The sequence below is a fragment of the Leucopleurus acutus genome (assembly GCF_964270905.1).
Source record: "Leucopleurus acutus genome assembly, chromosome: 14".
NCBI lineage: Eukaryota > Metazoa > Chordata > Mammalia > Artiodactyla > Delphinidae > Leucopleurus > Leucopleurus acutus.
This window is the reverse complement of record NC_139156.1, coordinates 62,316,312-62,328,385: the sequence shown is the minus strand read 5'-3', so window position 1 is coordinate 62,328,385 and position 12,074 is coordinate 62,316,312. Positions and strand designations below refer to the sequence as shown.

Below are 12,074 nucleotides of genomic sequence, written 5' to 3'. Positions count from 1 at the left end.
GTGGCGAGTCTCACGTGAGCTGCCCGGCAACACCTGGTGATACCTGTGCGGCCGAGGCTGCTAACAGCGGGCCGGGCCATCACCAGGGCTCTGCTGTGCCACCAGGGACACCCCACCTCCACCACCACCGAGAATGTGTGCTCTGGGAGCCCGGGCGGGTGCAGGACATCTGCTCTCCATGTGGCTAAACCGCCCCCAAATTGCCGTGGGCTGAACTTTGTCACCAGCATGTTTCTCACGAGGACACTTCCCCCCACCAAGAGGCACGGACCTTCCAGCTGGGCTGGCCCCCCTGGCAAGTGCACTTGGGGGATATTTTCAGGTTCTGGGTGATATTCCCCTGCCCCTCAGCCTAATAGGTCCCAGATGTCCCCTCCTCCCTTGACCTCCCTCCCTCTCGCTGTTCTGAAACCTCACTGCCGGCCCGCCTGGGGCCTCCTCACCCAGGCATTACACCCCTTGACTCTTTTTTTTTTTTTTTTTAATTTAAAACATTTTGTTCCCCCTTAATGTGACGGCTTGACAGAGGCCAGCATGAAAGAGGCTGTTTCCTGCTGGAAGGGGACCAGGATGGAGAAACAGGCAGATGAAGGCGGAGAAGGAAGCTGGCTTTGGGAATGTGAAGAGCAAGGGGAAACATAAGCAGTCTTTATTGGCTGAACATAAAAGAAGCGACGGGAGTAGCAGCTGTCTTAACGTGGCCAGGTCACCAGGGGCTGGGCAGACACACCGGGCCCAGCTGGGAATCCCACGGGCCCTGGGGCTTTGGTGACTCACGTTTGCAGAAATGCCTTTCAGTTTGCTATCTTTCAGCCGCTGCTTTTTCTCTCCCTTACCTCCCCATCCGTCCTCCTGCCCCTTTTGCTGACCATTTGAATTTGTAATTCTCCGCCGCTGTTGTCCTAATGAGATAGGGCTCATGCTGAGGCCTGTGGGAGGGAGGAGGGAGAGTGGCCACAAGGAGGAGGAAAGAAAGGAGAGAGCTTGGAGGGAGGGTAGGGCCAGGGCACAGAGGCGGGCGGTGAGAAAGAGGGAGTGGGCAGCGGACCCAGGAGGGCAGAAAGCCTGACTCAGAGCTTAACAGAAACCAGGACAGGCCTGATAAACATCAGGCGGGGAACCCAGTGAGAAACCTCCTTTGGCCCCTGCTGTTCCTGCCTGTTTTCTGTTGCATTTCGTGTGAGCGTGGAGAGACAACGGGCATGCTGATAATCACAGCTTCCAGGTTCTGTAACACTCTGACCCTTGGCAAAAAGCCTTGGTGCCCAGCGCCCTGTGTTCGGCAAAGCCACTGTGTGCCCAAGCTGGGACGGGTCCCAGGGAGCGCGTTTTGTGGGGTCAGAAGCTGAGGTGTGGAAAGGACAGTTCAGGAAGTTAGGGCCCCGGCCTGGCTGCACCTGGGGCCCAGACCTCTGGATTTCTCATCCAGTGATAAAAATACAGAGATGAAATAAAGGGTGAAGAGATTATATTGGTGACAGTGGGCCAGGAAAATACAAACTTCGAAGACCAGATGGAAACCCCTCAGCTGAAGAATTCTTGGACGCTGCTTCTAAGCAGCCCTTATGGCACTGACACTGACCCTGGCATTTTCTCTCTCTCTTTCAGGACCTCCTGTAAGTACTCCCTTGAAGCCTGGTCTCACGCATCTGAAAGACCTTGCTCCCTGCTGGTAACCGGGCCCTGGGTGGGGGGATTGAGGCCCCTACACCCTCCACTGAAGTCTGCAGGGTCCCTCCAGAAGGTTGACACGGCAGTCATTTTGCTTTCCACCCACCTCTGCAGCCTCCAGGGCCAGACCATAGTTGTGCCCCGGGCAGAACACGTCCCAGTTGCAATCTGAAAGGCTGGTTTGCCCCATTGTTAGCCTGCTCCTTTGTCCCCCAAAGAGGCAAGTGGAGTCATAGAAGCACCTGATATTAGAAAGAAGAAAGAGATCATCTCTGGTCGGGTCTGGTCCTTGAAAATCCCCTGCCCTTTCAGTAAACAGGTCGGTGAGCGGCTCTAAGCGTGGACGGCTCCTGAGGATGCGGTGTCCGCACCGCCGAGTGGGCATCTCCATCTTGCCAGATCACTTCGGGCAGGTGGTGGTTGGTGGTAGTGGCAGGGGTTTTATGTAAGAGAATGATGTCAGCAGGTTAGATTGGGAAACAACACAAACTAGAGGCAGCCTGTCGGGCTCCTTCCCCTGGCATCACCCTAAAGCCAGAGGCAGGGCGGGGGAGCTGAGCCATTTCCAGAGAACCTGAGAAGAGCCCGAGGAGACCGTCTCCTCGAAGTAATGGATCCAGAGAACAGGGGCATGTCTTCTGAGGACAGCATTTGATATCCCAACAAAAGGCCCGGAGGTCGCCGGGGGAGCTGGGTATCGGAGTTGAAAGGGCCGAGCCCTCCACATCAGATCTTTCTCAAGGATAAAGAAAGCAGCCCTATCATCGTCCCTTCCTCGGAGAAGTCATTTCCATAGCTGTTCTCTCGATCTGAACCAACAAGAACAGCCGCCTAAGCTGTAACAAGACCATGATGTTCCATTCCATCTGTGTCCTGAAAGGCACATTGAACCTGGGCTGGCGATCCCGCCCAGCTCGCTCACTGCTCAGTTACAGAGAGAGAGGAAAATCCTGTCGTTCCCTGAAAAGAGGAGGAATGATTTATCATCCATGCTTTGGATGTCAGATCTCAATTCCTGTCATCAATCTTCCAAAATAAACTCTGCCATAGGAAACTTCGACAGACCACCTGCTGGAAATGGGCTGCTTTTCCCCTGCTTGGTGACAAAGCCAAAAAGGGTCCTCACCTCCCCCCATTCCAGGGACCTCTCGCATATACCTCCTTCCCACAGCCAGGCTGCGGGGCTAACCCAAGTCAGCTCTGGGTCCCTGCCTGACTTGAGGGCTGCCCTCACCAGGAAGGCAGCATCCTGAGAGCTTCTGCTGGCCTCACCCCACAACTTTCCCCAGCCAGGGAGGGTGCTGTCACTGCTGGGGGCTCTGCAGTGCAGAGCAGATCGGGGCCGGGGCGGGGGCGGGATGTGAGCCTCTCCTCACAATCCCTGCCGGCCCAGCTGCCACTCCCATGGACTGAGGGAGAGGAGCCCAGGTAGCTTCCCTGGATTCTCAGCCTGACGCAGAAGAGGCCTGAGTCTTCACTCAACTCTGGCTGAAACCACAAGGCAGGATGAGGAGGAAATGGGAAGCTGGCCGGAGTGGAAATCACCCCCTAGCCCATTCTTTCTGCTTCCCGCAAAGGAAGAATGCCGCCAGCCAGAAGCAGGGAGAGGGAGATGGCAGCTGGTCACAATGCCTGTCTGCCACCCTCTGGGTGTTTTTCAGGGGCACCTCTGGGGTGACACTGGTTACTGTGGTCAGTGCCTAGATAACACAACCATGGAGGATAGACTTAAGCAGCAGCAGGAATCATCTGAGCGGTGGGGCCCACCACTACCCCACCACTGCTGTCCATGGCAGACATCGCTAATCAATTAAGAGGCTTCTTAACAGAATGCTTTACTCAGTCACTACCAATCCACTGGAGTCTGCACTCAAGCTGACAGTTGCTGGCCATCCCTGCACTAGATTAAGAGAATTTCTTAATTACAGAAATTGTGAGACTGAAATAGATGACCAAGGGAAGTATGCATGTCTCTTTCTCCGAAGGAATATAAGGAAATGTATGATGTCCAGCTGCCAGCCCTGGTTGAAAATGACCCTTGCTGAAATACTAGCTAACACTTACTATGTGTTAGGAGCTCATGTGCTTTTATGGAAGCAGTGTAATTGAGTGATTTCAAGCATGGACTCTGGAGGGAAGCCACCTGGGTCCGAATCCTGGCTCTGCCACTTCTAGCTGTGTGACCTTGGACAAATTACTTTACCTCTCTGTGCCTCAGTTTCCTCATCTATGAAGTGGGAGTAGTAATAGTACTTGACTCATCCAGGTGTTGTAAGGAATATATATAATTATATGTATGTATATGTATATATGTGTATATGTATATATATTATGCATACATATATGTGTGTATGTACGTATATATTTTTTCCATTTAGAATGTATTAACTCATTTAAATTCTAAAAACAGAAGACTTCCCTAGATGATCCCCAAAGATTCTGACAAGTCTTTAATTTTCAGGAAGAAATTATTATTCTTTGTATTTTTATAAATTAATTTACTATTTCATTTTATTTCTACCCCACCTTATTCCAAGAAACATTTCGGGTTGATTTACAAACTAGATAAGGAAACAGTGGAGGGGAGTGTGGAGAGCAGAGGCAAGAAAACAAGGAGAATCCAGAGCTGATGACACCACAACATCCTGTGCAGATGAGCCACAGACGCAGCTTTGAGCTTCTTGGTGGTCAGAGCAAAGAGGGAAGCAGAGCTGTTACAAGAGCCAGGGGGCAGTAAGGTGGGAGCACCCCTGGCTGTTGGGTGAAGCAGAGCTTTCCCTGGTGCTGAGACCCTAGAGAAGTTCTTCCCGCGTACAGGTGATGTTGTTGTTCAGTACACAGGAGCAGTGGGGAGACTGCCCCTCTGTCCCTATCGGGGTTAGACCCCCTGTGTGAGGTTGGGAACTCCCCACAGGCCCGTCTGCCTCCTGGGACGGGAGGGAGGCGGTGGCCCCTTGTTGGCCCACTCCCTGATAGCATTTAGAAATGACAGGAAGGGGGACTGGCTCAGTGCTACAGCTCTGGTTTGAGAACATTGGGTGCCCGAGCTGTCTTTGCAGAGCTGGGAAAGAAGGGGCTGAGTCCCCAGGTTTGTGGTAGCCGCCCTCAGGTTCATTCGCTCACAAACATGAATTAAGGAGCTACTAAGAGCTCAGCGCTCCTTAAGGCACTGGGGACACATCCGTGAACAAAACAGAAGTGCCCTGCCTGCCTTGGGAGCTTGCGTTTTAGTGCCTGGGGGCAAAGCAGGGTGAAAGGGTGGGCACGGGCTGCGTGCCCACGGGGCCGCTAACCAGCAGCCCTGAGGCAGATGGACTTGTCTCCAGGTGGGCACCCTGAGACCCCCTCCTGGCGCCGCTGTGGGTCTATGGGAAGAGCAGGACATCTGGAAGGAGAGAAACTCACCTGATGGCAGAGCCTCTGGAGGGCGAGACCAGGGGCCAGCTCCACGCACCTCCCAGCCAGTCCTCTTCTTTCCTAATGATCGCAGCATTCAGCGCTCGCTCCATGCCGGCCCGTGTGCTGAGTGCTCTACACAAATTATCTCATTCAGTCCCGAGAGGTAGATATGATTGTTCTCCCATTTACAAGATGAGGAAACTGAGATACAGGGAGGCCAAGCGACTTGCCCCAAGTCACCGACTAGTCAGTGACGGCCAGGCAGGCTGACTGCAGAGCACTGCTCTTACCTAAAGCCTGCTGCTTTCTCCCGCACCAAGACTGCATCTCTCCTGACCCCAGGCCCCGGCCGTGCCAGGCTGGGGCTCAGCTCCAGAAGCTCTCCGCAGGGGGTCCTCCCGCGCTGCACGGCGCCCCATGACACCTCACCAGGCAGCTCCTAGAGCAGCTTCTCCGCCGCCCTCTTGTATCAGATCCATCTGGAAGTTGGGGGCCAGAGTGAAAAACACATGACTTTCTCAGAAGCTGCTTTGTTCCTGAGCCCCCTCCTGTGCATATTACTATGCGAATATCTATTATGATCGACATTTTTTTGAATGTTTTCCTCTTTTCAGTGGGATTTCAGATGCATCGTATGGAGTCTTTAGTCTATACCCAGAACTGTGCTAGGCAGGAGTCCTAGGGTCATAAAAAAAGAGTTTGAGGGGCTTCCCTGGTGGCGCAGTGGTTGAGAGTCCGCCTGCCGATGCAGGGGACACGGGTTCGTGCCCCGGTCCGGGAAGATCCCACATGCCGCGGAGTGGCTGGGCCCGTGAGCCATGGCCGCTGAGCCTGCGCGTCCGGAGCCTGTGCTCCGCAACGGGAGAGGCCACGACAGTGAGAGGCCCGCATACCGCAAAAAGAAAAAAAAAAAAAGAGCTTGAGAAAGACATGGCTGTGGTCAGTGAAGACAGACTTCTGGAGCCACACAGGGTGGGGTCGAGTCTCCTGCTTCACTGCCAGCGCCAACCCATTGTAGAGAGGGTGGCCTGAAGCTAGTTAGAGGCATTAAAGGAAGGAAGTCCCACTGCCCCGTTCACCATCCCAGTAGAGGGCAAGAGGCCCCCTAGAGAGGCCCACACCCTTCCCACGCCCTGCTCCCTGGCCATGGTCCATCGGCTCAGATGGGGCAGGCCCAGCAGAAGCGTCCAGGCAGACCGGCTCCATCAGAGCTGGCATCTAGCTTCCCCTGTGTCGTAGGACAGGGAAGACCAAGCTCCAGCCCCTTGGGCCCTTTCCCAGGCCAGGACCAACACACATGAGTGGGGGACACTGAGGCACAGAGACTAAGAGAGAGGGGACATGCCGGTGAGTCCTAGAGCCCTGATGATCCTTGAGGGACAGAGATATGAAGGGACATTCTTGTCTTTCTGTTCCCTGCACCTGCCCTGAGCCTGGCACAGAGGAGACCACTGCTAACTGTTTTTCTGAATGAATGAATGAATGAATGAGTGAGTGAATGCATGCTAGAACTGAAAGGAAGCTTAGTGATTATGGCCCTCTCTTCATTTTGTTCATAAAATAACAGAGGCTTATAGAGCACAAGTGACTCCAAGGTCACACAGCTGGCTGGGCTCTGTGGAACAATACCCTGACCTTCCTAAACTTCACTCTTTCCCCCTTTATTTCAGGGTCCTGCTGGAAGACCCGGCCTCCCGGTAAGTAGCTTTCATTTCTTTTTTCCTTTGCATCTCTCTCACGGGCTCTTTCTCAATCCAAGGACGGGAGAGGTTGGGTGGCTGCTTTCCTCCAGGTGTGTCTGGGTAGGAGGCCTCTCTCCAGCGTCTCTAACCTACAGCTGAGGGTGAAGCTCCTTGGCACCTTTCCTGGGGCCCAGGCAGGCAAATGACTTCATGCAGGCCCATCCAGGGCCACACCTGACTTCCATGCTGGTGGCCCTACGATGGGGGGCTGGATGGGGAGGCAGTCCCCTGACTTACTGGGTGTCCTCCTTCCCGGGATGCACCAGCTTAGTCGAAGGCCACTGTCCCTGCTTTGTCCTGTGTCCTCTGGTAAGAGTAGACTCAAAAACTTTGTTTTCCCCCCAGTTACCATTTCTGAGTGCTAGAGAGGCTGGGTCAAGTAACCATGGGGACTCTGGGACAAAAGTATCAGTAGTACTAGTAGCCATGTCTCACTGAGACCTTCATAGGTGCCAGGCACTCTGCTAATCCCTCCTTATACATTTGATTTGCTCACCAGCTCAATGAAATGGGTATTATTATGCCCATTTTATAGATGAGGAAACAGAGATAGGTACAATAGCTTGTCCGATTGTCCAAGCTTCAGTTGTAGACCTGTTTGAGGTCCCGTGTTACCACATACCATCCCATGCTACTGTTTCCTGCGGTCCGTACTCGACACTTGAGGACTATCTTTAAAGTCTTCAAAGGCATTGCCCCGTGGGGTGTAGCCTGGGGCATAGAGGCATTGAGTACCGGATACCGCGGGCCCTTGGATGGGTAGTGGCTCAGGCGAGATGCTGTAGCCAGCCAGAGGGCCGAGGTGGGCGTGGAGGCCAAGCCAGGGCTGGCACCAGGCTGCCCTCCCTCCCTGCACTGAAGGCCACACCCCCTGGATTCCAGAGCCTTCTGTGCATCCCTCTTAACACAGTTACTCCTCTTTTAGACATGAATTATACTGTAACCTCTTGACTAAACCAACAGCTTCTAGAATTCATGTCCAGCAGTGACTTTTTTAATGAAACGCATGTGGGCAAATGTTTAGCCCTTGAAAATGAAAACTCTCCCAGCAAGTACGAGCCCTGGAGCAAAGGAGGACGGAGGACTCTGTCCCATGAAATCCAAGGAGGGGAAAAATCAGCTGACTGGGAGAATGTGGGCAGACTTTGTTTTTTTCTGACAATGTCCACCTTTAAAAAGCATTTGGGGGCAATTCTCAGAGCAGGGGCTGCCGCACAGAGTTTTCAGCCTCTGGCCCTTCCATGCCAGCCCCTAACCCGAGCATTTTATGGCCAGGACTGCAAAGAACATTAGTTTTAAAAAAGAAATGAAAAGAAACCAAAACACACATCCTGCAATATCATTCAGAAGCCCAAGAGTGAGTGGGTTGTTGGGACCAGCAGGCCTGTCGTCCTCAGCAGGGAGGGTCACAGTCCTGCTCGTGCTTACGAGCACAGGGACCTGGGAGTGACCCACACAAAGATTTGCGGATGCTGGTCTCTTGTGAAATACAAAAGTGTGAAGTACACACGTGCTTATAAAAATCACTTGCCTGTGGCCATACTGGGCTCACTACCTGTAGACGCAGTTTACACAGCACTCACCAGGTGCCAGGCACCCGGAGTTAGCGTTCCAGAACCATTGTCTCTTGGCATCCTCCCAGCAGTCCCGGGGAAGAGATCCGGATGTTCAGGGAGGTTCAAGAAACAGATCCACGTGTGTGTATATATATATATAAAACAGATATCCACGTATCGCTGCAACCCTGCCACTCTTTCCCAAAGTCTGAATGGTTTACTAAAGACACCTTCGGTCTTGACAGTGTACATGTAACAGTAGCCTAATTCAGAGCTGGTTGCTATTCCCTGGTGCGTCCACATACATCTTGGCATGCTAACCATCCCTCAGGACGTTTTGCCTAAGTGAGATCAGCAGACACAGAATCACCCCAGAAATGCCCACCCTTCAGGGGAACCCACAAACCCAGCTCTCTCCTGCCGGGACAAACACTGTCTGATTTTCAGCCCCTGTTGTTTTCCATCCTTCCAGGCCCCTGGCAAACCCCAAGCCCCACCCCAGATTTTATGGGTCTGCACATATATGATTGCCAAAAAATATTCTCTACCAAAAGAGGGAGGAATGAAACTTAATAAGCAGATTTCCAGAGTGAGAAGATGTAACCCCTGGCTGCAAAACAGAGCAGTTCCCTCTCAGCAGCTGAAACTCCTGTTGCAGCTGAACCCACAGGGCGCACTATTGGCGCGGAACGGGGTGGGGCCTGGCTGTGGCAGTGAGGAGGGGCAGGACTCTGTTGGTGGCCTTCGCAGACACAGGGCCTGGGGAGGAGCTGGGGGACGTGGGCGCTGCTCCCCAGCTCTGGCAGAGATAGACCAAGGGAAGTGACTCGCCCATCTGTCACACGGGAGCTGCCATTCATTCACCCTGCCCCGTGCCTAGTTCCGCGTGACGAGGATGCGGCCAGACAGTCTGTGGGACTGAAAGGGGCGAGTTCACCCACGTGACGCCTGGGAATCATCCCAAGTGCCCATGCAAACCAGGTCTTGGGTGTGTAGCTAGCCATGGGGTCCTTCACGTGCTGGCCTGGCTCCAGTCACATCTGTATGTTTCTGCCTCCATCAGGGGGACAAAGGTGCCATTGGGATGCCTGGACGTGTGGTGAGTTGGAGCATCTGTGCCTGCTTGTGTGGCCATTGCTTGCTTCCCCGTGCCGGCCTGTCCTGCAGACCATGGCAAGGCGTGGCCTACCCCACCCCAAGGAGGGGTCGGACCTCTCCCTTCCCCCACCCAAGTCTGCTTCAAGGAGGAGGGAAAAGTTTTATTCCAGTCCTTCCAATCTTGCTATATGGCTTTACTCTCCAGAGAACTGCCATGGCAAAGGAAAAATCCAAAGATGGCATGAATAAAGCTCATCGCCAATCACTACTGAGGACTCCCACCCACTCCACTCCCTAACCTCCCGAGGCTGGCAGCTCACCCCCAGATTTATAGCTGCTCCTGCAACCATCCCCTGGCAAGAGTAGCGAAAGATGGCAAGAAATGCAAACAGAAAATGCTCTACAGAAACTGCAGTGGAGCCAGCTCCGTAGTCATCTTCCCTAGACAGAGGCTAGTGATGCAGAAAGGGCTTGCTTCCAGGCAGGGCCTCCAAATCCTCAGCAGGAGGCTGGGGGTTAAAACATTCATCGTTTCCTGCTGAAAACAATAAGATGATGAAAGGGCATATTTGATAGGGAGCTTGTATCTCAGAAATGGGAAGGTTGGTGCTAGGCTTTAAGGTCCCAGCACCAGGGTTTTTCCGGGTGGCTTCTAGCCTCCGAGGGGCTGGAATGGGCAGCACCTGGTGGCAGCCTAAGGCAATGATGGCCACACGCTGGCCTCACCACCCCCCAGCCTAGTCTAGGACGTGGCCCAAGCTGCTCTCCCCGTCTGACCTCGAACTCCCCACCAGCCGCCAGCCTCAACCTCCACCCTGGCTCCCGGTGCCCCAACTTGCCCCGTGCCGTCCTTCCATGTCACTCACATGCTTTGCCTGGTAACCTCACCTCCTGGGCCGGGTTGGCCTTAGGCCTGGGTATGGCATCCTGTGTGAGTCTGCTGACCTGGTGTGAACCCAGTGCTCAGAGAAAAGGCACCAAATCATAGCTAACACTTGAAAGTGCTGCCGGTGTGCTTGGCACTGTGCTAAGGGCTTTGCACACGTCATCTGATTCAGCCCTCACGAGAACTGCATGAGGTGGGCCCAGTTTCTACCCCATTGTTCAGATGAGAGAACTGAGGCTCAGATGTTAAGTGTCTGTGCCAAGGTCACAGGTCCAGGAAGTGGCTGATCAGGGACTTTAATCCAGGCAGTCTGACTCCAGACCTGTGCTCTTGACCTTGATAATGGCACTCACCCTGCCCAGGCCCCCTCCACTGGCATCACAGCTCTACGGAGGGTCTGATCCTTAGGAAGAAACCGCAGTCCTAGGCCTAGGACCTGGGACATTTCAGAGGTTCAGGACAAGTGTTCCGTGTCTCAGAGCTTTGAGCTCCCCAGGGCTACCCAAGAACTGTCTGTCAAGACATGGAGGCTGGGAACCCTGGGCCACCCCCGCGTGCAACTGTCCAGCCACGTCCCAGATCACAGCACCGTGCAATTCCTGCCTGACCCTGTCTCTAGGCTTCAGTTCTCTAACTCCAAACCTTGAGTCCCCCAGGCTGTCACTGGGTCCTTCCCTGTGTAGATGAGCGAGACCGCATTCAACCGCCTTTCTCAGAGGCCAGCTGTGGGTGGGCCTGGGCCAGGCACATTCTTCTCCGTAGCCCTCCAAGATCCCATTTATCAATGAGCACGTTGAGACTCAGTTTGCCCAGGATTGGGGCAGAATTGGGTCTTGTACCCAAGACACCAAAGTCCTTGCTCCTGACAGGTCAGCTTCAGGAGTCTACCCGGCCTGCAGGGAAGCCCGCAAAGTGCAAAGCAATCCCTCCAGGCCTGCCCCCTCCTGCCCTCCTTCTTGGGCCCTGTGGATGTGTCCCCCACCCACCCACCCCCCGCCGGGGAAGTGTCCACCTGAGCCTCCGGTGGAGCAGGAAGGAGAGCCACAGGAGGTCTCCCCATTTCCTTCTACACAAAGCTATTTTCAAACCACTTTGGTGCTTTCATGCTGCTGGTGCTGTTTTAAATGTGACAATGGACCCATTTGGCTGCCCAGTAGGAGCCCTGGCATGGACCCCCTGATAAGAGCTGGGGTGGCCAGTGGGTGTGAAATGCCTGCGTTGTTCCCATGATCCACCAAAGGTGGCTCCACGGGCTGCCACGAATGAGGGTGGATTGGGGCCATCTATCCACTGGTCACTGTGCGCGCAGGGGTCCTTGGTCGTGACCCACTTTCCTCTGCATCCCGGCCACATCCTCCATCCCCCAGGTGTGTGTGTCCTTCTATCTGTCTTCCCGTGTCCCTCCTCGCATCTTGCCTGGCCACCCCTAACGACTCCTGTCGCATCTATTGGCAGTTTTGTGCTTGGTATTCGGTTGGACCTTCAAAACAACTAGACTCCACCTCACCACAGAGTCCTTGGGAAAGTCTCTCCCATGGCCACCCCCTCCTCAAATGACCCCGGCAGCTGGGGCCACGGCTCCTACACACACACACACACACACGCACGCACGCACGCACGCACACACACACACACGCACACACACACACACACCTACACCTCGCAAGGGGGCCTCATAAGGCTCCTGCCACTGTTTCCTTCTTAGTTATCTGGCTGGGGCCG

General features: G+C 54.2%; 1 protein-coding gene across 1 annotated transcript in view; it reads left to right on the top strand.

Moving 5' to 3' along the window:
• Positions 1–12,074, top strand: part of COL13A1 (collagen type XIII alpha 1 chain) — a gene marked incomplete at its 5' end in the record, with an annotated part of 143,696 nt that overhangs the window by 58,145 nt on the left and 73,477 nt on the right. The window contains 2 exons of the mRNA XM_082854363.1: positions 6,741–6,767; positions 9,432–9,467. Coding sequence (XP_082710489.1) covers positions 6,741–6,767; positions 9,432–9,467 — 63 coding nt within the window. The remainder of the gene's footprint in view (positions 1–6,740; positions 6,768–9,431; positions 9,468–12,074) is intronic.